Source organism: Rhinolophus sinicus, linkage group LG11, assembly GCF_036562045.2.
Source record: "Rhinolophus sinicus isolate RSC01 linkage group LG11, ASM3656204v1, whole genome shotgun sequence".
NCBI lineage: Eukaryota > Metazoa > Chordata > Mammalia > Chiroptera > Rhinolophidae > Rhinolophus > Rhinolophus sinicus.
This window is the reverse complement of record NC_133760.1, coordinates 70,780,576-70,806,312: the sequence shown is the minus strand read 5'-3', so window position 1 is coordinate 70,806,312 and position 25,737 is coordinate 70,780,576. Positions and strand designations below refer to the sequence as shown.

Below are 25,737 nucleotides of genomic sequence, written 5' to 3'. Positions count from 1 at the left end.
TCGGATATTATTAATAACATCTCTAGGAGTTGCACCTGTTTTATAATTCACAAAAATATTCTTGGTCTTAAAAGCATGAGATTCTGAACAAAACGTATTCAACTTAAAAATTCCTTATAAAGTTACCTAAAGGGCAACACATGTTCCTCAGAGGTTCCATTTTAATATATGATTCTCCGATAAAACCTCTTATCAGACCAAATTCCTCTGAGACGATACATTAATGACAATGTTCAAAACACAGTATAAAATGCAATCACCACTATGCAGAAAAAACAGTTAACATAGCAGGGCTGAAACTGCTATGTAGACAAAACCGCTTGCAGTCGCCCCTGAGCCAGCATCTGGGAACTTGGATTTCAAGAGGCTTCTTATTATTCCCTGATAACATGGGCTCTCTGTTTCTACACTGTTTATGATAACAATGCGGTTTACGCTTAACAGCTGCTTTCTTTCTGGGAGTTTAGAATCTTAGAGTTTGTGCTAGACAGAGGATATCTATGTGACTAGCCACCAAGAAACCCTGGGCTTTAAACAATAAACTGAGCTTCTCCTTGAGACAATATTTCACAAGCGCGGTCACAATTCATTAGGAGAGAATTTAAGTATATGTGACTCCAATGGGAGAACACCCTTGTGTGGTTTTCACCAGCATTAACCCTATATGTCTTCCCCGCCACTGACTGTTTTGTACCTTTTCACTGTGACACACCTTTGTCCTGAGCACCACTATATACTAGGTTCTGTGAGTCCTTCTGCAGATCACCAACTGTGGAGGTGGTCCTGGGGACCCCCACACAATCAGAATGGCAAATAGCAATCCCAAGAAAGTATAGGCTAACATATATTAGGTAGTCACTAAATGCCTATTTGACCGTAATTCTTCAATTATGTTGAAAACCTCAGAGGTATCGTATTAAAGTTATCTGAAAGAAAAATATTTATCTACATGGGTAAATAACCTATTTTCTCTCTCCCAACTCTACTATTTAAAGATGAACTAGAGCTAAAATAAAATTATGAAAACCATCTGCCACCTTATCAAAGAAGTAAAAAAGAAGTAAACAATTTAGAAAAAATATATGTTTAATTATCACCAACATTCAGCTATTCTCCCTGAGTATTCAAAGTCTACTTACATATGTAAGTATAATACGTAAACGTTTACAAGTTCTACTTATAATTCCATACAAAATTCCACGGGAAATTGCTCATGTTGGCAAGAAATAAATTCTTGGAAAAACTGGAAGCTAGTGAATAATATGGATAAAATCATTAAAAGATGATTCAGTGTGAAAGAACAATCTTTAAAGGTTAAGCAATCAAGAATTAAAGGTTAAGCAATACAGAAGGCTTATTAAATGGTAGATAAAAACCTGGATTTTCAAAGTTGTTCAGATATCAGATTTCAGTGTTTGCTGTAGCTTCACAAAATAAGGGGACATGAAATAAATATCCAGAATTCAATGGTTGAATTGAGATCATTCTCTTACCTTTGTAGACTTATCTAGTAATCTGACTTTACTTCTCATTCTCCCTGTTCTGCTTCCCTTCTTATAATTTATCTTTACCAATGAGTATTGGCAACACAATAGGATGCTGCAAATTACTATTTAGTCTCTTAATTTTATACTCAGCAGTACCAGAGTTAGGCACTCTCTTTATACATACCACCCTTCCTAAAATAGGTGTTCATATGGCAACTATAAAAAAGCAACCAGATTCACCATGAAAACAAAACAAATTTAACAACTATAAAGTAGATTTGGCCCTTAAACACGGGGTTAGGAACACTGACAGCCCCCACCCCCCGCGCAGTTGCAAATCCAGGTATCTTTTGACTCCCCCAAAACCTAACTACTAATAGCCTACCGTTGACTGGAAGCCTTACCAATAACATAAACTGTCAATTAACACATATTTTATAAGTTATATGTATTATATACTGAATTCTTACAAGAAAGTAAGCTAGAGAAAAGAAAATGTTATCATGAAAATCATAAGAGAAAATGTATTTATAGTACTGTATGTATTAATTGAAAAAAATCCTTGTATAAGTGGACCTGCATGGTTCAAACCGTGTTATTCAAGGGTCAACAACTATAATTAGATTTTATGAAAAAAATTTTTATGCTGCTGTAGCTTATATAAAAGCAATCTATTATACTATGGATATTCTAAATGGTAATAGAGTTGGATAAAGTATAATAGTTTAAATTATCCAAGCTATTAAATTCTTTTCTGGGAAAGGTTCTTATAAGTCTGATTCATCACTCACTAGAGAACAGTCATCTCTGAAGAAAGTTCAAGCATGAAGAGGACAGATACAAAATATCAGTGGTACTGGAATGAATAACAAAGTTTAACTCAAACTGCAGTCAGACTGTTTCCCCTCCCCCCCGCTACCCAAAATCAGGTATGCATATATTGTTATACCTCTGTGATGCAGTTTATAAAGCTTTGGCATTAGCTATTTTGTGTCATTACAGATGAATTCATTAGTACTCTTTTTAAAACATTATTGAAGTCTATCTAAGAAAATCCAGATGAAAGAGATGTATAGAAAATTACTATTGCTGGGAAATTAAAGAGTTTTTCTAAATGTTTTATTTTATAGATGAAAAGCAAGGGCAAGAAGTGTCAGGTGACCTGTGTGAAGTCACACACTTAGTGACAAAGACAAAGGTGAGCTCTGCTATCTTGGTTCCCAGACCACTAAACTTTCTATTAACTCTTACACCTCCTACACAAAAGTCAAACCATAAGGTGACTGATAATGCTAACCTGACAAATGTTACCACGTATTACATCTTATCAGTTTCTCAGTCTGTAGTCCAACAGTTCATCATTCAATTAAACATTTACTAATACTTTTCAAAATTTAGAAAAAAGGGTTTCTATACATCAAAGACTTGAGGTACTTCGTTATTTTGGTTGACAATAGCCATTTACTATAGAGTTTGAAATTGTTAGGAAATAAGTTAAAATGGTGTTCTAAAGCCCAATTAAATTATTTGTTTCAAAAAATGACACACTTAGTGATAAACTGTATAAGGCAGGGTCACTTTTTAATAAGGTTTATGGAAGATCTGGTAACAGAAATACTCTTAAATCATTCCTAATAAAGTTTAATTTAATTATTCCATTTATGAAATCACATTCATCTAAGAATATGTACTAATATATAGTGGAGGGGTCTGTTTCCCTTCCTTTTTCTTTCTCAAAAAAAAAAAAAAAATCCAAAAAACAGTCAAATGACAAATTACCTTCTTCTGATTAAGGACAACTGTCACAGAAAAGGTGTTTTTTTGTTTTTTTTAGTTTTTTTTAACATTCTCATTGAATAGCATTTCTAGTTAATTTGAAAACTAAAAGAACAAACTAAAGTCTTCCCCTTAATTACATAAAAAGCAGAGAACTCTCACCAAGGTAAAATAGTTGAGAGACAGGTGGCCCAGAGGCCTCTGATGTCAAGCAGTCATGAAGCTGAGAACAAATCATTGGAAACCGTCTAAGCTAAAAGGTGAGACTGACCAATAAAGAAAAAAGAAAGACGTACGGATTAGGAGTCAGTGAGGAAGACGCCGAATTGCATATCAGGAATATGTTACTTCTACAGGAAGTGTCTTTGTAACAGTTACAATTTGAAGAGGTCTGTTGGACTGGTAATCTGAATGAGGATCTGAAACAAAGCACCTGGCGTGGACACGGGCAGGTGGGGAAGCTGTCCACTGCCATCTAGTGGTTGTGCCCCAAACACAGAAAAGTCATAAGCTGCTTCCGCAGCAGGGGTCTCCCCACAAGAGGGGAACAAGACAACTGGCTGCAGGGGAAAATAGTAAAACTTCTATTAATAATTATTTCATTCTTTATTGTTAATGTAATAACATTAATGCCAATATTATATGCACAGCTTATAAATAAATAAGTACAAATGTTGGCAATACATGCTGTGTAACTCGGCCTTTTAATGGTATTTTTCGAAATTCTCCATTTATATTAAGAAAAAAAGCTTGGGACCACTGCACTGAAGGGTGAAAACTATAGATTTAAAAATTTAAAACCAAGATCAATCTCATGTAGAGAAAGACTCTGCATTAATTATGAGTATCTCTTAGTAATAAGGGTAATAAAATTATGAGACACCACTGTCGTATAAAGAAGAATATCCAAACTCTATTCATGGATTAGATACCTCTTCCAAAATACATTTTGATGTACATTGAAAATATTAAATTTTTAAAAGACCATCAAGTTTTTCTATCCTGCACCTTAACTATACTATTTGCACAGTGTCTACCCTTTAAAAGCTCAGACTCCTTTCCCCACACGGTGCCATCACTAGGAAGCCTTCCCCACTGGTACTCAATATCCGTTCACAGAAAGCAAAGTAATTTAAAAGCTCAAAAAGAGATGAAAATACTGAGCACACATCAAGGAAGAAGAATTATAACACTGCTTTAAAGGTTCACAGATGAATGATTTCTGACTCAGCTGCTTCTTCCTTTGCCTGTCACACACTAGCTGCGTAAATGGAGGCATTTACTCTCTCTAGGTCTGTTTCTCTCTGAAAATCAACTTGACGTAAGTACAGTGGTTAAGGGACTAGACTCTGGAGTTGTATCACTTGAGACTGAATCCTCTTACTTGTAACATGACCGTGACCATATCTGTGCCCCCGTTTGCTCATCTATAAAATGGAGATATTTGCAGCCACTTCATTCGGTCGCTGAACAGTGCCTGGCAGGCCGTAAATGATCACTAAATAGCACTGCTATTATTATCTCTGTCATTGTCGTCATTACGGTAACTAATATTTATGAAGTGCTATGAGTACTTCATTTCATCTCCTCAGCGACCCTGTAAAGTTAGTATTAAAATCTCCCTCTAAAACAGAAAGTATGCAGCACCTAGCACATGGTAAGCACTACAGAAGGTAGTCAGGCATTTAAAAAAAATTATAAGGCAAATAATCCAAAATTGAATACATGTTTTTATGCAGGAAAACAAATTTAAGGATAACATCTTAAGGCAATATAGCTGTTTAAAAGAAACAACCCCCAAGAATCACCAATAGTTGTTATATATTAACAGCTCTGTACTAAGTGTTTCCCTGGATAATTACTCTAAATTCTGATGAGAGGATCTGAAATGCTTTTAGAAAGCAGCAGCCAATTCCCCATCATAATGAAGTCTCCTGGGGCAATAGTTACTTACCTTCAGAGGATCAGGGATCCCATTTAAATGTGATGAAAGCCACATTCTCTCTCCCCAAAGGAAAACCATACACACTTATAAAATTTAGTACCCAATATCAGGGAGAGCTTATGGAGTTCAGGATGAGAGTCTCTGGCCTAGACGTCTGGGACTTTGTCCTTTATATCTTGGTGTTACTTTTGGTATACAATATTTTTTTTAAGTAAATGAATTCATAATACTTCAAGAGTTCATTATCAAATTAAGGAGGGTTATGTATAGCTGTCATTAGTTCTAAAAATACCATCACAGCAACTGCTCATTCTGAAAGGGGCTAGTTTCATATTACTACTATGAAATAGTATTTTGAAATAAGACACAAAGATAAAACTAAAGTGGGAAATGAACAGATATGCTAGGCAAAATGTACTGCCTTTAAGAAGATACTGCCTTTAAGAAAACAAGAGTGTGAAGTTTCTAAACTTAATCGTGAATAGAGAATTAAGATCTAAGAATAGTAATCTTCCCCCTACGTAGTCTTCCTTCCTCCTAGAAAAAAGCCAAATAGTACACTTCCAAGTGACATCCATCATCTGTTATTTTAAAATAAGAACATAATAAACGACAGTATTTGATCACAGATGTTAAGTATTCAGTATTAATGTATGATACATGTTTCCACAAGGATTAAACTATAATTTAAGATCTTTTTGATCAATAATTATCAAAGAGCTTACCATTTGGGGGGTCTCGTCTTTTCTCTGTTAGAAAATAAATTAAAAGAATACTATTAGACATATGTAATACAAACATAAACATAAAAAATTTATTTACCTAAACTCTGTCTTATCCCTGAGTTGATGTAAAAAGGTAGTGAAGGAAGGTTTCTCTGAGGAACTGACATTTGAACAGACATCTGAATGAAGTGAAAGAACAACAGATTCAAAGGCCCTAAGGACAAGGACGGAACAGCGTGAAGGAACATCATGAAGACTGGATTGGAGTGAGAGAAAGGAAGGGTGGAAGGAGGTAAGGCAGAAGGAGAGATGCACTGGATCATGTAGGGCCCACAGGCCATGGTTATGGAACACAGATTGTATTCTGTGTATAAATAGGAAGCTCCTACAGGGTTTTGAAGAGGGCAAGTGGCATGATCCACACTAGGTTTTGAGAAGTTCACTCTGGCTACTATGCGGAAAAAAAGATAGTAGGAGGCATAGAGTGGCAGCAGGGAGACTAGTCAGGGAGTTAGGGTCGTCCAGATGACAGGTGACGGTGGCTTGAATCAGGGTGTTAGCAGCAGAGGTGGTGAGAAACAGATCCAAGACATGTTTTTGAAGGTGGAGCCAATGTAACTCCCTGACAGGACTCACGTGGGACCATGGTGACCCAGTGATGAGGTGGAATCAATGCCTTTTGACTGAGATGGGGAAAAGCAGGCAAGGAGTAGGAACAGGTCTGAGTGGGACTGGGGAACATGGATCAAGTGTTCTCCTCAGACATGCCACGTCTGAAGGTGAATCTGGCTCCCAGCTAAGGCAGACAAGTCTGAAGGTCGGGGAGAGGTCAGGAGTGGAGATGGAACTTTGGGAGCCATCAGTATGCAGAGAGTATTCAAAGCGACAGGACTGAATGAAAGCACAAAGATAATGAGAATGCCCAGAGACATCTGAGCACTGGCGCAGACCAAAAAAATCCTGAAAAGCTATAGCTAATGAGGCAGGAGTAAAGCCAGGAGAACTTCTATCAATCCTTTGCATTCACACTCTTACATACCAGGTTTGACACAATTTTGGCTTTAAGAAAGTTCAAAAGTGGTTGAAGAATTTTAAACAAATGTTAATTTCCACAGACTTCCTAATACAACATGTTCCAAAATTATAAGAGAAATACACATAAATAAGGTCATAACAAAATAATTAGATTATAAACAGCCATAAACTAAAACTGAAATGGATTTAATTAGAAGACCAAAGTTAAAAATCCAGGCAATGGTTAATATAAATGTATTACTCCATCTGGTGGTCTGATGAAGTTACTCTCTGAAACATTCGAAGTAATCAAGTCCTATCTATGTCACTGAATGTCAATCCCCAATGTCCAATACGATGTTATCTCTGCATCCAGAGAGGAAAGACTTCTTAAATTGGTGATGACACACATATGGAACTATATTGGGAAAAATATAAAGTTCAGAGTGTGAGTTCTAAAAAGCAAATGACACTATCCTGGTCTGAGAGGCACTCATGGGAAAAAAGGTAGGGTATGGTTGAACAAAGAATGGGAGCTAACCATGTGAAACGTTTGCTAGAAACATCAGCAGACCAGTGTTTAATGGTATCGAGGGACATTTTACTATTACAGTACTCATCAGACTACTTTTGTGTTCAAATCGGTACACATATTTAAAGCTGGACCATTCTTCAAATCTGGACCATCTGCAGAAGACATCAAAATCTACACTGGATTCAGAGCAGTGTATGCAGGATGGTGAGTCTATAAATTACATCATTGGAAGAATAAGAAACTGGAACCGGTGAGACTAAAGAAGTACATAAAAATGGCTTCCAACAGTAAATGGCTACTGGGAGGAAAATAAAACAGACTAATTCTTCGTTGCTCCAAAAGTTGGACTCCGTGCATCTAAGTTCAAGAGAGGCGAGGGTGGAGTTTGATTACCAAGAGCTACTCAGTGATGAATCAGCTGCCTCCCTAATGTTGTGATCTTTCGGCTTTGGAAACACCATGTGTAAAAAGCTTGGGAACTATGTAAAACAGAATTCCTGTACCAGGTGAAAGACGAAGTGACCTACCAATTTCAAAGTCAATTATTCTATATTTTACGAAGTATGTTTTACTCTTTTTTAATATTGAAAATGTCACTTATTTTGGCCAAAAAAAATCCCCAGGGAGCCCCTAGTCTAGCACCAGGCCATGTCGCTGAAATAGACACTGAACCATAAATTATTTATTCCACAGCAGTAAATCCTCTCCTAGCATGGAATCCCCAAAAAGAAGTAAAAAAACAAACAAACAAACAAACAAAAAACAGGCCCCTAATAATTCTCCTATTCACTCATTATATCAAGTGCAATATAATAACTGAGTGAACAACTTAGTTCATTTTATTTTCATTTTTACTTCACCTGCCTCTTGGAACCCACTAAAATAATAATAAAGATGTAAAATGGAATAAATACATAAAATGGAATACATGCTTTTACATTCCTGTTTTCTGGATCTAGTCTCTTCCTTTTTCATGGCTTATTCCCTCTTATTGGTAAAACACAATCTTAATACAGTGATCTTCAAACTGGGGGGACATGTACCCCTGGATGGACAGGAAGACTTTTCAAGGAATAAACAGCCATTGCTGGTTTTAAGGGAATTTATGTGCTCACCTCAACTCCCATATGTTATTTCTCCTAAAACTGATCTGCTTAAGAAGATGATTTGGGAGATGGTCTCCTCTTAATCACCCCTTCTCCTACTTTACAACAGAAAGGACCGCACTGTTGTCAAATAGTTCTGTACTGCGATGCATCGTTCTCTAACTGTTTTATATGCATTAGAGTCTCATGCATGAAACTGAGTTCCCTTTGGCTTCTTAATTTACAACATTAGGGACAAAACAGAGATAAGGTATGTTTACAGAACTTATTTGCAACTTGGCTTATTTGCTTCTAGACTTGCCTAAAATATTTTTTCACAAAGTACAAAACACTTTTAAAAAGGTAAGTCATGAACAATTCCATAAAAATGCAAATTTGAATCAGTATATATGGGATGTTAACAAAAAAAGGTTATTAGAGTGAGTTCTTTAGTAAATATGAAAAAAACTGGTTCTCGATAAAAATACTATTTCTTTTAAGGTAAAGATTGGCAACCTTTCTTTCTCTCTATCTCTCTCTTTTTTTTTTTTTTAATTGTTTTTTGTTTGGCAAAGGGCCAGACGATAAATATTTTAGGCTTTTTGTGCCATAGTCTTTATCACAACTATCCAACTGTGTTGTGGCAGTAAAGCAGTCATAGACAATATGTAACCCAATGAGCATAGCTGTGTTTCAATAAAACCTAATTTACAAAAATAGGCAGTGGGCCAGATCTGTCCGATAAGTTATAGCTCGCCAGCTCCTGTTTAAAAGAATTATTAAAAAAAGCTTACCAGATTTCCTTTGTCGCCGGACCAACAAGTCTGTAACTGCTTTTCGGAATTTTTTTGCTTCTTCTTCATTGGCAAAATTAAGAGCAACTTGACAAGTCTGCAACATTTTCATCAATAAAAGCAAACAATAAAAAACACAAATTTAGCTTTACTTTATATAATGAAAAAGTTGATAACCAACAGAAGTACATCTATGAAGAAGGAAAGCTTGACTTTATTAGTAGACAAGAACTTACTTTATGACCTGAATAACTTAAGAAGGCAAAAGGTAAAAAGGGAAAACAAAAGACTACTATTAGAAAAGTTACCCAACACAGTAGACGCTCAAATATTAAATGGAATACTTTAACAAAAAAACAAAGTAGCAAATTGAATCTGATCCTTCAATAGAGCTCTGTAAATAATTTAGCTTAGAAAAGATAAACAATACAAAAGTTGGTAAAATGCAGGTCAGCTCTATCTTTACTAGTTTATGGTTTTATTTTACAGCTCAATTACAGGTATTATTTAAATTATAACTTTAATTCAGATAAATTATTAAGAATATGGAAACATACTGGCATTATATGGCATTTAATAATGCATACTTTAAAATGTGTACCCATATATATATCCTATCAAGAAAAATTTTTCACATTTCAGAGAAGAAAATACTGTGAAAATATGGCTGTATTATCTAATCCAACCTTTTTTTCACTGTAGAAAATTTAGGAAATACAAATAAAAAAACTAAGAAAATTAAACTTACCCGTAATCCTGTCACTCAATCCCTGCAAGCATATGGTATCGAAATCTTTCTAACATTTTCCCTAAGTATATGCAATATTTTAAAATTTCTGTTTCCTCCCCATTTACTATATTTTAGCACTCTCCTAGGTCATGAACCATTCTTTCAGAAAGTAATTTGAATGGCAATAAAATGTCCAATAGTTGAAAGTTACCATGGATTAGTGAACAATTAAGACTTCATTTTTACAGATAAGAAAACTAAAGCCCATAAAGGTTAAACTATTTGTCCAAAGTCACACAGAGAGATTAAACTATCTGCCCTAAGACAGAGAGAGGATTAAAAAGAAAAAACACAAAAAAACACAAAAAAACAACTTATTTTCTAGATAGCAAATTACATTTATAGTACTCTTTAAAACTCTTTGGGCCCTTAAAATGTTAGCCATTTCTTCCTATTTAGCTATAATATCTATGAAGAAGTTTTTAAAAGTAAAATAATTCTTTATATTTTATACAATGTTTACACAAAAAGCTCATAAATGATTTCCACAGACAAATTTAAAAGCAATTACATTAAACAAAGCAATAAAGAAAAATACAACTTACATCTCCAGCAAAGGTATGAAAATATCCTCTAGGACTATTATATACAAAGTTATTGTATAGCTCTTGTTCCCACAATAGTTTCCCATCCTAGAAAAAAGCAAAAGTTAAAGAGTTACCAAAAAGATAATCTTCAGTAATAAAACAAAGCAGGTGACTAGTATTAAGGGACTTATTTATATCAACAGTAGCTTTTACATATACACATACCACACATATAATAATACATAAGGAACATATATAATTTCATCAGTAATTTCTTAATAACAAAACAGTAAACACTGGATAATGTCTCTTTAATAAAAATTATGTATCAAGTGAGTTTAATTCAGTGTGCTGAGATATAATCTCGTTATTCAAGCATTCCCAGATACAGTTAATACATAACTAGAAGTTATTAGAGCATCAATGGTAGACAGAAGGAGTAGTATACTTTTGTACATGCACTGATTATCAATGCACAGCTTCATCAGCAATATTAATAGACTGTGATATCAAATATTACACAAGACTTCACACTCTTTTCCTCAATTCTGTGTAGATGCTGGGAGGGTCTAAGTTACCGTCTCTCTACTGCTCATTAACAATCTTTGAATTCCTAACTTTTGCAGAGTGAGTGACCCAATTAAACACTGTTGTAAGTAGTATCACTCATGTGCAGAAAGTAACCAATGATTAGAATGCACCACAGTTACCATGGTTACGAGAGCCACGGATGACTGTCCTTTCTACCGCCACAGTGTAAGAAGTCTAATTAACCTTAATACCCAAGGCGGCTAATTCCAAGTATTCAGCAGTGGTTATTTGCAACTGGAAATAAGTAGTTAGAGAACTATAATCGCTGCTCTTTTCTGAAATGCAAGGTTATACCTAGACCACAATTTTAAAATATTTAAAATACACTGGACATACATTATGACCACTACAATGGAATTCCTTTCTTCTTAGTAGTTACATGTGCATTCCATTTCTAAACAGTGTTTTTCATTGGTGATGCGAAATATGCCAAAGGACTTAGGGATTTCTTTCAAACTCTGCACGTGTTGCCCCACCCCCCAGAATCACTGCCACCGTGCACCACTGTTAGTAACGAGAGTATGCCCCTTCTCTCACCTGTCTTAGGCTACAGATATTAAGGGGCACTAATTTACAAAGTGCAGTAACTTAAGTTTCACTTAACCTCAGGGAAATACTTGGCAACAGACCCAGATGGCTATCCCATTTTTAAAATAAATAAGCTGAGGCCCAGAGAAGTACCCGTACAACAATTTGAGTACAATCTATCTGACCATAAGAATCGTCTAGGAGTTCAAAGTCAGTTTTATTTTTATTTTTTGTAATTATAATCCCATTATATATATTGCCATATATAAATATTAAGCAAAGAGACTTGCCTATGGAAAATGTTTTCAAAGATAAATGGAGACTTCATCTCAGCAAAAAGAGAACTACTTTTACAGTAACTGTTTGAGGTGAATACCTGACACAGGACATCCAATCTAGGACAATATGATTTATGTTTCGAGTGAGGGATGCAAAGCTGTGAAACATCTGAACGTACCTATGTTGAGAAACAACATAAAGGAAAGTAGGCAGCAAATACCTTATTATAGATATTGTATAATGCTTTAAACGTGGGCTGAAGTACATACCAAACCCAAATATACTTGTGTAGTTCCCTGAAAGGACTATGTACGTTAGTCTGTAATGGATGGGATGGAATAAAAAGAGTATAATTAGAAGAGGAGAGAGTACGGGCAAAGCCCACAATGCAGAGGCTACAAACAAACAAACAAACAAACAAACCAGCAAAGGCAGCAGAAACATAAAATAGGGAAATATTCATGTTCTGATTTAGGACATATTCCCATTTGATCGCAATGCCCAATACTCGTGCTTCAGTATCTAAAACAAAGCTTCACTCTTCTAATATCAATTTAAGTGTAATTTAAACACTATATATACGACAAACAAATCTATACTAAATTATCATTGAGGTAGAAAACCTAATCACCTATAGTTTAAAGTGGAAGCAAAACAAAACTCACCTTGATATCAAATATTCTTAAAAAATAAGATCTCTGTGGATTGTCCTTAACGAGACACGCAACGCCACTGCATTTCTTGGACCACATACAATTCCGATCTGCTGCATATAACTGGACCACTGCTGAAGACATAGTCTGCAACATAGAAAATTACAGCCATTAGGTTTGAGGTAACACTCAGCTCACCGTAGCCCCTGCTGACATCTTGACTGCAACCTTATGAGAGACAACAACCAAACCAGAATCACCCAGCTAAGCTGCTCCCGAATTCCTGACCCACAGAAAAAAGGAGATAATAAATATTTATTGCTATTTTAAGCCACTACTTTTTGAAGTACTGTCTCACACAGTAATAAATAACTAGACAGTAACTATACTGAAAATAATTGTTGAAAGCTAACATTTACTGATGCTTAAAATGTGTCAGGCAATGTGCCAAGCACTTTCAAATATAAACCCATTTAATTTTATTACTATTAGAACCTTATTTTATGCTTCAGAAACCCAAGGTTAAAGAAGATAAATAATTTGCCTAATATCACACAGTTAAGTGGTAGAGCTGAAATTCCAATGCAGGCAATTTATGACTTCAAATCCTGTATTTTTACTCCCTGTGATATGCTGTTTTCCAATGATGTGAACATTTAAACAAATAGTAGTATTAACACAGGTTGATTTCTATATAGCAGTTAAGGTACTAAATTAAACTTGAAAGCAAGGCATGTGGTTACTAATTATAGTGCTGGATTATATGGTACTTTGAACATAGTACACCATCCTTGAAGATATTATAATAGATTCTATTATCTCCTTTTCTAAAGGTGTTACTGAAGGGACAAAAGATTTTAAATGACATGCACGCGGCCACACAGCTTGAAAGCTATATTGAAATATGAAAAATGATTTGAGCAACTATTGTCCCAATTTTCTCAAGGATGCATCTAACTAGTACAATTTCAGGAGACAAACTAGTTCATTACATGCAATGGACACCTTAGAGCATCTAGGTTTTCTAGGACACCACGTTGCTATCTCCCTCACGACTGTGTCATGAAACAATGGAAACTTTCATTTAATTCTAAACTAAATTTCTTTTATATTATAATCTAGAATGTAACTATTTGATCATAAATTCAGTAAGAGTGATACACATATATACTAGTACAGAAATTACTAGCCTCTAAATCCTCTAAAAAACAGACTACATTAAGATTTGGAGATAATGTTTTGGGTTACATAACTATGCCTGGGGAATATCCGATAAGAGTATTCAAAAAAACTATTACGTATGTTTGTGTATGTATATATACGTATACACATACACATACACACACACATATATGTGTGTACACATGTCTTTTATAACAACAATAAAGTTAGAAATGTAAGATTAGATACTGTTGGGGATCAAAATTGTATACTTTCCCAGATATCAGTGTTTCACGTTATGTTTTTAACTTCTGCAGACCAAACTCATCTTTAAATTTTACAGACAGTCATGAACAGCACACAAAGCAGCAAGAAAATGTCTCCCAGAGCCATTAAAAAAATGACGAAGATAGCTTAGACACTAGGCCGTTGGGTTTAAAAAGGAGATTAAAGACTGTGGGTACAGCTTTGGCCTGCTCCAAACATACTGTGTTCTTTTGCAAGTACAGTCTCAGCATGCCAACTCCCTAGGTCCCCAACCCTAGCACCGAATATTTCAGAACAATGGATTTGGCACCCAATGGTATAAAAGATGAGATTGAAGAATTCAAAAACCAGATGAGAAAATTTGTTTTCTACAGAAAATTCATGTAAATTACAGCCCTTTTAGTATGGCACTGTCAAAATGCATTCATTTCTAAAAAGAAAAGCAATTAAGAAACCAGATACCAATGAAAAGATCTAAAAATTCGCCTACTTTACTCTTTAACCAGAAAATAAGAAGTAAGAACTTGCAAAAGAAAAGATGTGTTATTAAATAGTCTGAACTTCCATCATGGAAATCCCCTTGCCAGAGGACCAAATATTAACACTGTGAAAGATTGTCTGGATGTATATGTGAACTTAAAAACAAAAACACTCCAAAACTAAAAATCCACATTGAAACATTTAAATAAATTTAAAACATATTCTTAAAACATTTGCTTAAGAAATAGACACCCATGAAACACTTTTATAATTTTCCACACAAACACGGTTGGCATTATAAAACTGATTTTAAAACAATATAAAATTTTAATACTAAAGAACCCAACTAATCATAAGCAATTTTCAGTAACTGTATTTTCAAAATTTTGCTATAACCTTTTGTCAGTCTAACTGTGTCTATTTCACTTCTTTTTATCTTAAATTAGCAAAGTCTGAAAATTATATACCATAGCACTTTTTAAAGCCCCTTCTGGTTAATTCAGAATACTTACAGTGAATGCAAGAAGAGCTTACACACATAACATTTAATATATAAATGCTAGAAATACAAAAACAGCAACTATCCCTTAAACTCTAGATTGACAGTGGCTTAATTAAGTTTTAAAAAAACATTCCTTCCATTCCTTTAAAGTAATTACAGCTAATCAACTCCATTCTTGTCTTTCATAATCAAGAAGGTATTATTGAAAAACAACCGAAGGACAAGTGCTTAGGAAAGGAAATCTAGTTCTTATTAGCTCAATGTTAGGGTTACATTTTATTAATGGAAAGGAAAACAGTATGATATCAACTTTGGTGGAAATGGAGCCTATCTTATGCATCCTGATATTACAGTACTGAGTTTCTACAACAACATTCATTCTCAGAACTTGCATTGCCAAGGGCAGACAAAAGGAAGGATGACTTCTGGGATGTGACTCCTTCAGCAGGGCACCTTCACCTCTCTTTAGGTTGAACCTGCACCAGTCAAGCAGTATTGCCCTGATTCCCTAAGTTGAAATTACTGTCTGCTTCTCCTTCATGTTTCTAAAGTAACTTTTTGTGTACCTGATGTAAATCTTGTAATATCACAGATCTTATTCTATTACAGAATAACTTTCTGTATGGACTTAATACCCACTGAATAGACTGTAATTCCCTTAAACAACTAAAATAGTTTTGCAAGCCTATACTTTCATTTCACCTTTGCCCCACGTAAGCAAATATTTGTTAAATTAAAAACTGCATATTTTGATTTCGATTATGATAATGAATAAGAGAATGACCCTGACTTTAGGATACACGCCCTGAAGTATTATAAAGGGGCATGATATCAGCAACTTACTTTCAAGTGACTCAGAAAAAAATAATACGTATGTATATGTAGAGAGAAAAAGAACCATGACGAAATGTGATAAACATTTGACAAATCTACGTGAAGGGTACATAGGAATTCTTTGTACTTTATTTACAACTTTTCTGTAAGTGTGAAATTATTTTGAAATAAAAACACTTGCAAGAACAAATGACTCATTAAAATGTAACACTCAGTCTCCTCCCATGGCCATGAGTTTTGGGGAGGCAGCTCTCTTCTCAGAGCACTGGTATCTCTGCATGTGTCAGACACTGCCACAATGACCCAAAACTATGAAAACTGCTACTTCCTCCAGTTCCCACGTATACCAAAGCAACTTCATCCTGAATAAGAAATCACAAACATCTACCACTTCGACAGATTAAATTCCTTTCATTTTCAGAACAACCACATCATATAACAGGTCAGAGTAAGAAGTTTACATTAGGAAAATAGATGTTTCTTTTATTACAGAATCAGCTGATGACGTGGGGAAAAGACTGGAAAATACCAGGATCTACAGATCCTTCTTGAGAAGCAACTGCCTACAACAAGTACTAAGACAACTTAACACTGCATAATTGTCTACAACAATTATTGTAATCATCGAATACATATACAATGTTAAAGGAAATAATTTATAAAGATATATTTTCAACGAATATCCAAAATAAACTGAATGTGGAAATAAAAATCATTTAACTGAATACAATAAGGTGTTTTCTATGATTACAATGGCCTAGATTAATGGTCAAAACATTCTAGCTTGTGTGCGTGTCCCCAAGTTTCTAAAATCTAGTCTGGGAAAATCCATCCTAATTTTTCTCATTATATTATAGCTAAGCTTTAAATATGTTCATAGATGTTCTGATGAAGTATTCACATGAAATGTCCCATCATTATCCTGAGTATGAAATTTTGATATGCAACATTATAAAGGAATTGTAAAAGTAAAGAAAGATTAAAAATTAGCTGACTTCTTATAATTACTTAACTATGGGGTAGTCTCAGGAGCAAGTTCCTAAATAGAGTCTAACAACACCTCTGTTACATAGCAACCTAAAAAAACCAAGACGAAAACCACCAATTTAAAATGGAGAAACAAAACTCTGTGTTGAGTACTACTAAAAATTATCCAGGAAAAGAAAACACAAATAATTTGCTCTGGAAAGGAGGAATGTTATCACCTGGTAATTTCCACACGAGAAATAACCAGAAAAAGAAGGAAAAAACAATAGGAAAAGATAGAGATTTAAAAAGAATACATCAAAGACAGAAAATGCCACAAAAAATAGTTAATTTTAAAAAAAGGAAAGCTGGAGGACTGGAAAAGTAAGAGGACAAAAGCAGTAGGTAACAGAATCCCAACAATGAAGGAAAACGGAGCCGGTTAAAAACAGCTGCTGTCTTAGGGAAGGAGCACAGTCATTAGGTCTTAGTAGCTATTGAAGAAACGTACTGTGCCAGGCATATTCATTCACCAAACGTTTACTGAGTACCTACTAGGTACACAGGATTGTAATAAATGCAGGTGGGGTGAGAATGCAAGTGGGGTTGAATACAAAAATGAATGAAACAGGGTCCTCATGAAACGTGAGCTCTAATGGGCAGACAGACATTAATAACTATTATAAATGCTATAATGGAAAACTCCAGTATGCAAGGAAAACCTGCCTAGCGTGGGAAGGATTCCCTAAAGTGACAGCGTACCTGAAGGATAAAAAGGGATGAGTCTGGTGAGCAAAGGGGGAGGGGGCAGGGGGAGAAGTGGGAAGAAAATAGCATTCTAGGAAGATACATCAACAAAGACCCAACTGTGCCACGCGCTAGGGGCGCTGTGGGAGTGAGTGGGGTGGAGGATAAGAAAAAGAAGAGAGGCATGGGATGAAGTCACAGAATCACAGTCACATCAAACATGGCTCAGCTCTGTAGTTTAGAGACATAAACAGCCATGCACAGTGGGAAACCTTGCCTGGAGTCGGGTCCAGTGGTGTGCCCTTCCGGTAACGGCCCTTGAAGCCTGAGAATCCCACTTCTTGTAGAATCTCCTCCCCCACTGACCCTGGGTGTGTCCATGTGACTTGCTTTAACCAATATGACCTCAGCAAATGTAAGCAGAAGCTTGAAAAGCACTTGCATATTGTAGCTGGCCCTCCTGGAAGTGCTGCCCTAAAACCTGGAGTGAAGGCCACACGGATACAAGGCCCCGGTCATCATCCCTGACCCGGCTGAGCCCTGTTCCCACTACACATGCCAGCTGAATGCCACTGCATGAGTGAGCCTCGGTGACAGGAACAGACTAACCACCCAGCCAACCCACAGAATCCTGAGAAATAAATTAATATTCAAGTTTGGAGGTGGTTCGTTTGCAGCAATAGGTAACAGCAGTAAAGAACTGTTGAACATAGGGCCGGCCTGGTGGCTCAGGTGGTTAGAGCTCTATGTTCCTAACTCTGAAGGCTGCCAGTTCGATTCCCACATGGGCCAGTGGGCTCTCAACTACAAGGTTGCCAGTTCAACTCATCGAGTCCCACAAGGGATGGTGGGTTCTGGCCTGAAACTAAGATTGAACACGGCACCTTGAGCTGAGCTGCCTCCCGGATGGCTCAGTTGGTTAGAGTGCATCCTCTCAACCACAAGGTTGCTGGTTCGACTCCCACAAGGGATGGTGGGCTGTGCCCCCCACCCCCGCAACTAAGGATTGAAAACGGCAACCGGACTTGGAGCTGAGCTGCGTCCTCCACAACAGGACAACAACTTGGATCTGAGGGGCTCTGGAGAAACACACTCTTCCCCAATATTCCCCAACAAAATAAAATAAAAAAAAGAAAAAGAAAAAAAGAATTGTTGAACATACTATAAAAAACACAATGACCTAAGATAGGTGGTTCTAGCTCCTTCCTCCACCCCATTTATATTGGACACATTAAAAATTACCAGTAAAGTTATCAACACTTTTAAACTACAAATCATAAAAGTTTTAAAAGTTTTAGTGTGCACTCTCATTACTAGCATACTTCCTGTTTTGGAACCATTTTAAAAATTATTTTATATCCAAAAAGCCTGAGCAAAGGGTCTGTGCTGGGCAACAGACTAGGCTGTCACTAAACCACTCAGCCAACACCAATCTCCCCTGATGCTGATGATTTAAATTCATACATTTAGAAAACTGTGAATTATATGGCACAGACCTGCAAACCATCAAACTTTATAGCTGCTAAAACTACAAATGGTATTTAGTTTTCTACTTGAAGGCTAACCACATACAAGTAAAGGTGAGAGGGACACTGATCTCATTACACCGGGTGGTGTCTGCCAGCAGGTGAGAACACCACTGGTAAAAAGGAAGCACATAGGTATGGCTTGCTCTTTTCTGCCTCTCCCTCCCTGGTAACTTAAGTGGACCTGCTTAAAAGGAGTTGTCTGTCTCCTATTCCCTTTTGACTGCCTCTCTCTTGCAAGATCAGATGGTAAAACCTGACATTTGGGTTTGGATTTTCAGGGAATAAAGGTGGGAAGGAGGTCCTCTAGGACTCCCACCTCAGCTCACCAGAGTTTAACTTTACTAGCAGAGACCCAAGCACTGCTAACAACAAATACACACACACACACACACACACACACACATTCCTTTCTTCTTCTACCACTTCCCTGTGCAAATAAGTTTGCGATGAGAGTGGAAAGGTAGGTACTTGGGGCACTGGGATTTGCATATCCCTGAATCCTAGAGCCAAATACCATCTGATACCATTTCACCATAAATTGATCAAGCATATGATCCAATCCCATCATTTTACAGAGGAGGTCAATTTATTTGCAAGATCATACGTTGGTCAGCTCTGGATGAACTTCGCAATTAGTTGCTCATTTTGTATTTACCATGCACTACTCACTGATTCTTAATTTGTCGTATTTTTGTCCTACCCCATCTAAATGATTCTCCAAGAACTCTATATCCTTGATATAATTGTATTCCTCTACTGATCCCATTTGGTTTAAGTTTCTTACCTATCCTGGGCGAGTGAAGGAGAAGGTTGGCAGTGGTGGTGGTGGTGACAGTGGAAAATAGAGAAGACTGCTAGTGCATGAGAAAAAAAGATTTCTATGAAAAGAAAAACTTCAAACAGATACAAGTCAAACGTCCTGGGGACATAGGCAGGCTCACAGTGAAGCCAATTAAATGTAAGTTTCAGGGTCCTTTACTTGGAAGAGACCCTTAAAAGGCCTGGCCTGCTCTCCTCTGGAGACGTGAGGTCGCAGCAGCACGGCCTCATGTGAGGAGTCTCTCTGGGTGATCGCGGCACGTCCGTCAGGATGCACTCCCACTGCACGTGCCCAGCCCCAGCAACAACCTGGCCCCTCGTAGCCCACAGGACATCTAGCCCAGGCTTTAACCCCAAGGAAAAGGATCAAAATGAGTGCTGTCCAGCTCCCTGCTAGGGGAGGCATGCCCTGACCAAACTTCATGGACACTTCTGGGGGAGGGGGCAGTGGTCCAGCCAACTGAGATGAGGTCGAAGACTGTTGCTATCCCCAGGCAAGGAGCACCCTCTAAGCAAAGTGAAGGAAATTACATATGTGCCTTTACCAGTAACTGGTTTCAAAAAATTTCTTTCAGCTTCACAACTATCAATAATAAAAGTAAATTTTGATCAAACATACTAGAGCAGCAGTCTTGTTTTGTAAAGTGCCAGACAGTTAATATCTTAGGCTTTGTGGGCCATTTAGTCTCTCAACTCTCGCTGCAACATGCAAAAGCAGCCATAGATAATTTGGAGATGGCTGTGTTCCAATAAAACTTTATTTATTTACAAACACAAGCAGGATGGATTTGGTCTATGAGCCATAGTTTGCCAAGCCTTCTTTCTACAAGAGGAAAGATTCTCTCTACAGGAAATATAAAATTGGTGTCCTGTAAAGAGATAATCAATGAATATGCGGCCAAAAGTAGGTAGGCAAAAAGTATCAACGAAGTGTATTAGTTAGTTAATAAGAAGTTAACAGTAATGTTATAATAAACCATGTTTTTAGATTTTGTGACATTTATGGTATTTTTTATTTGTTGTGATTTCTTCTTATACCAAACAAACATTCATGTTTATACTTAATTTTGTATTTTTTTTTTAAAAGAGAGCCTTTCCAAATTATATAAGGTCCCGGCCACACAACCTGATCAGCCTTACTTTGGGTGGGAAAATGATGTAGTGATTAGTGCAACAGAATTTTGAATCTAAAGAAAACGAACTACCTAAGCCAATATATTCCTTTTGCCAAACCAAACTTAAATTTTTTACATACAATGACCTTACCATTTACGAAAATCATGGCTGAGTACCGCGTGTGCGTGTGTGTGTATGTGTGTGTGTAGGAATTCCTTTCATAGTCCATCTTCTATCCAGTGTAAGGAATCCCTCATATAATATTCTTAAGAAGTGATGGCAGCATTTGCGTGATGCTGGCTCTAATGAGGAGTTCAAACTTGAGGGGAAAAAACTATCTTCTTGAGCAGTTCAGTTAGAGAATTCTAAATGCTGAACCTAAACTTGTTTTCCTGGCAATTCCCACTCACGGGTATTTTATTCTTTAATCATTTATTTAAATATCTGCTGAGCATTTGCTAGGTGACTAAGCAGTGCTAGTTACTGCAGCTACAATAATGCAAAACTGGAGACATATACTGTCCCACTTATTACAGCACACTTATTTCTGTGTAGTGGCAATATTCTCACTTCCACAGAGATGTGTCCCCAACAACCCTACTTCTTTCTCAGGTCATCTCTTTTTTAGCTAAAATTTATTTTGATCATTCCTCACCTGAACTGACTGATTGATTGTTTATCAGTCTGGCTGTCCTTGGTAAAACGAAGTAGACGGTATGTTACATGTGGTCTGATTAGTACAGAGTATTAGCAAAATAACGGGGGGAAATCATTTGTTCCCAGTAACAGAAATAAATGCATGTGCAGCCTCGTTCTCAACTGAAGACATATGGGTCTGTCTTTCTCTAATTCATTACCCTCGCTCATACCCTGACCTTCCATTTCAATCCCATGCTCCCAAAGGTAAAACCCCCTCTGTCCCCCTCCCTTTACCTGGCTAACTCTGCTCACCTTTCAAACCTGTTTTCATCTATGGGGTCCCTTTCCTGACTCCCTCAGAAAGTGTGAACCCTCAACCTATGACGTCCTACTGACTGTGAGGATAAGCAGCACGAGCCCGCCTAGCAGGACACTTTGCTCATCTTCAGGCAAAGGTCAGAGGGAGGAAGCGGTTCCTTTCTTCACCAAGAGGATTTGCTTCCAAAACAAGTCAGTGGACTTGGTAGGTAATTAGGTCCTCTCAAACGACACAAATGGTTGGGTTAAACATTTTTTAGTGGACAGGAATTGCTCAAGAATAAGATGAGATCTAGAATCAAAAAGTCAAGCAGCAGCAAACTTGCTGAGAAACTTAAAATTCACTTGGAAAGAACAAAAAGCTTAGAAGAGTAAGAATGATGATCTCTGATACAGCTAGTACACGGATTTTCCCACTAGGACGTATAGAATCCGGTAACAACTCTCCCGGTAAGAAGCCCAACTGAGTGCTTCCTCGACAGCAGAGCTGCCTCAAGTTCTCTGCAGTTCACTCAGCCCACGGGCTCAGAAAATATAGGCAAGCAGTACTCAAACAATCTTGCTAATGTGGAATAGTAACAAAGCTACAAAACACTGAGATGTAAGTTTCTAATAATTAGCAAGGATGAGAACTATAACAGAATCAAAGATAATGTAATATACATTGTGAAAGAAGAGTTATAACTGGCTGGCAATGATCCTAAAAATTAACTCTCACCGTGGTCTAAATGAATAAATTCGTAAGATGTGGCATACGGCAATTTGCTTCCTACAGTGACAATGGACTTTGGAGCAAGGAAATATGGCACAAATATGGTGCCCAAAATGTTCATAGATGATCTAGTTTATCATATATGAGTTAAGTTCAGTTATGTGTTTATTTTACTAAACCAGGGTAAAGAGATAACACATTTTAAAAAGACTTTCATCAAAACCATTAAAATATTTCAAATCTTACGTTTATTAATGCAAATCTTCAGAATCTTAAAATTACCCAAAATTACTCAGGCAACTGGAATTTTCCAGATCATCAAGAAAAATACCCACTCAACTTAACCAAACCACAGTTCAACTATACAATCTTAAAAAGAGAGAGCATGAAGAGACTCTTTATGTGATCATAAAGAAAAATCCTCAAGATACCTTCTTATATATGAGAAAAAAGCAAGATGTAAAATGAAGGGTATAGCATGCTAATATTTGTGCACAATAGCAGGAACAAGAATAAATAATTTGCATTTACCTAACTATGCATAAAACTGGAAGGGGACACAGAAAACCATTATAATAACAGTTGCTAGCTCTTAGGGGTTTTGTGTGTGTGCCATGTGCTTTTGTCAGGAAACAAAGGATGGAAGAGAAACTTCAATTGCTTTTCATAGTTTTTTTATTTTTAAACAAGGTGAATATTTTAGCTTTTCAAAAAAATAAATATTGAATTGAAAAATACACACACAAAACAAAGAAAAAGAACAATTCAAATCACGTATGGATAAATCTGGGGGGCGGGGGGTTAGATCATCTTTCTAATCTAGCAACTGCAACCCAGGAAGAATTTCCAATAGCTTTTAGTTTCCCCTTAAAAACTCAGCAAAGTGAATATTACTGAAAATTAGCATACTACAGTGTCTAAAGGCATAAAGTGATTTAAAAAAGCAAACTCTGGCAACTATAGCCTGTGTCTGTAATGAAGGCCAAAGTTCATGACTTCTTTCAAACTGTTCCTCTGCGTCTTTTGAACTCTTAAATATAATTAATCAAGATAAGCAAGTTTCAAATTCAATTGCTTTGTCTTCCATACTTGTTGTTCTGTATGTAGCAACTCGTAATTACCCAAGCCTTTAAAGGCAGTCACAGGAATGTGTATACATGTTACATATATGATATATAAACATATTTAATTTGCTTGACTTTCGTGTGTACAACGAAGGCTAATCTGAGAGTAAATAACAGTTTAAATTCAACGTACAACCTAAGGACTTTAAGTACATTTGAGACTCGCCTATACATTATACATAAGAATTAGACAGGCAAAAAAAAAAAAAAGAAAGAAAGGCAAGAACCTTTCTGAAGTTGTTTTCAAGACTGGCACTTTTTCACAATTGAAGACTTAAAAATTGCAGTGTAAAACATTAATAATGATCTAGTCAATAATTTAAAAAATAAATTACTTATTCAATAAATTTGGTTGTATATAGTTCCTCAGAAAGCTCAATGTTACTAGTTTCAAAAGGCAATTTTTACTCAAAATGCATGAGCCAATATTTCTAACTCTAGATATTATTACTTAAATTGAATGACACGTATAACTAGATGTTTGATTGCAACCCCCGCAAAGGAGTAGGACGCTAACTACATTAAAATAAAAGGTAGATTATGCTAGTTTTTTCTTTTAAAAGATCTTTACCATCAAATAATCAAGAACCTGGGAATCAAGAGGGAATGTGAGGATTTTATACAATATAACACTAACTCTATAAAATTATAGTAGGCGCTGTAATGGAAAAAATAACAAGCTAATGATTTCTCTTTAAATGGAAAGGGTGACTCAGATCCCATGCATATAGTTAATCTTTTGAATGGTCTATATTCTTTTAATATGTAAATTACTTGGGAGCTAATTCACCTTGAGCCAAGTAAACCTTTCACAATGTTACAGTCCTTTCCAGGTAAGTAAGCCCGTATCTAGGTGCAGGGGGGCAGGCGGGAGGGTGGTGTTAGGTTCTGGACTCTTCCTTCTGCTCCCTGGAGCTGCGCTGTCTGAGAAAGAAGTCACCAGCCACACAGAGCTACTTAAATTTAAAGTTGAAAATTCAGTTCCTCGGTCACACTAGCCACATTTCAAATGCTCGACAGCCACAGGTGACTATTGCATTAGGTATCATGAATGCAGACCACGTCTACCATCATCAAACGTTCTACTAGACAGTACTGCTCTAGAAAGTCCCAGGGAAAAGATTTTCTACAAACACTTTCTCAGAATAAGATGGAATTTATAAGGTCAAGGGTAGGACAGACTTGGGATCATTAGAGGAATATTATTCATCATAAAAATTAACAAAATCATATTTGTTCACAAAATGTCTGGCTACCTTAAAAACTAAATTGGAATAGGGCATTCAATTCAACAAATATTTATTACGTGCTAAAAATAGGTAATTAACGGATGGTCCCTGACTTAAAAGTTAATAACCTAATACAAGAGGTATATTTAAAAATAACTATAACAAAGTATGCCACACATACCAAAATGAAAGGAGAAATCAAGTGCTCTAGGAAGGCTGAGAAGGGAACCTTGAGTTCTAACTGGGGACCAGGTAAGGGCAGAGAATCGGGGACGTCCCAGGGAAGAACCGCGTGGGGATGGAAAGCAGACTCTGGGATAGATTCCTCCGCTTATAAGCTATGTGATTTTAGGTGATTACTTAACTTCCCTGTCCATTTCCCCACCTGTGAAACGGGGATAATATTACTCACTTCGTTTTGGGTTGTTAGGAAGATTAAATTAGTTAAAACATGGCAAGTGCTCTGAACAGTTCCTTCATCATGGTGTTATTAGAATGAAATGAAATAACACAGAGAAAGTGCTCAGGGAACTGCTTGGTACTCTATGTATTGAATGTGAATTCC

The 25,737-nt window shown here is 36.5% G+C and overlaps 1 protein-coding gene across 3 annotated transcripts in view; it reads right to left on the bottom strand.

Annotated features, from left to right (window-relative positions):
• WASL (WASP like actin nucleation promoting factor) overlaps positions 1 to 25,737 on the bottom strand; it is a 63,743-nt gene that overhangs the window by 20,495 nt on the left and 17,511 nt on the right. For 2 of the 3 annotated variants that reach the window (XM_019750059.2, XM_019750058.2), the window contains exons 2-5: positions 12,742 to 12,876; positions 10,697 to 10,783; positions 9,362 to 9,458; positions 5,934 to 5,957 (exon numbers count right to left, since the gene is read on the bottom strand). In XM_019750059.2, the coding sequence (XP_019605618.1) occupies positions 5,934 to 5,957; positions 9,362 to 9,458; positions 10,697 to 10,783; positions 12,742 to 12,876 (343 nt within the window). The remainder of the gene's footprint in view (positions 1 to 5,933; positions 5,958 to 9,361; positions 9,459 to 10,696; positions 10,784 to 12,741; positions 12,877 to 25,737) is intronic. The other variant, XM_019750060.2, reaches the window with a different exon arrangement.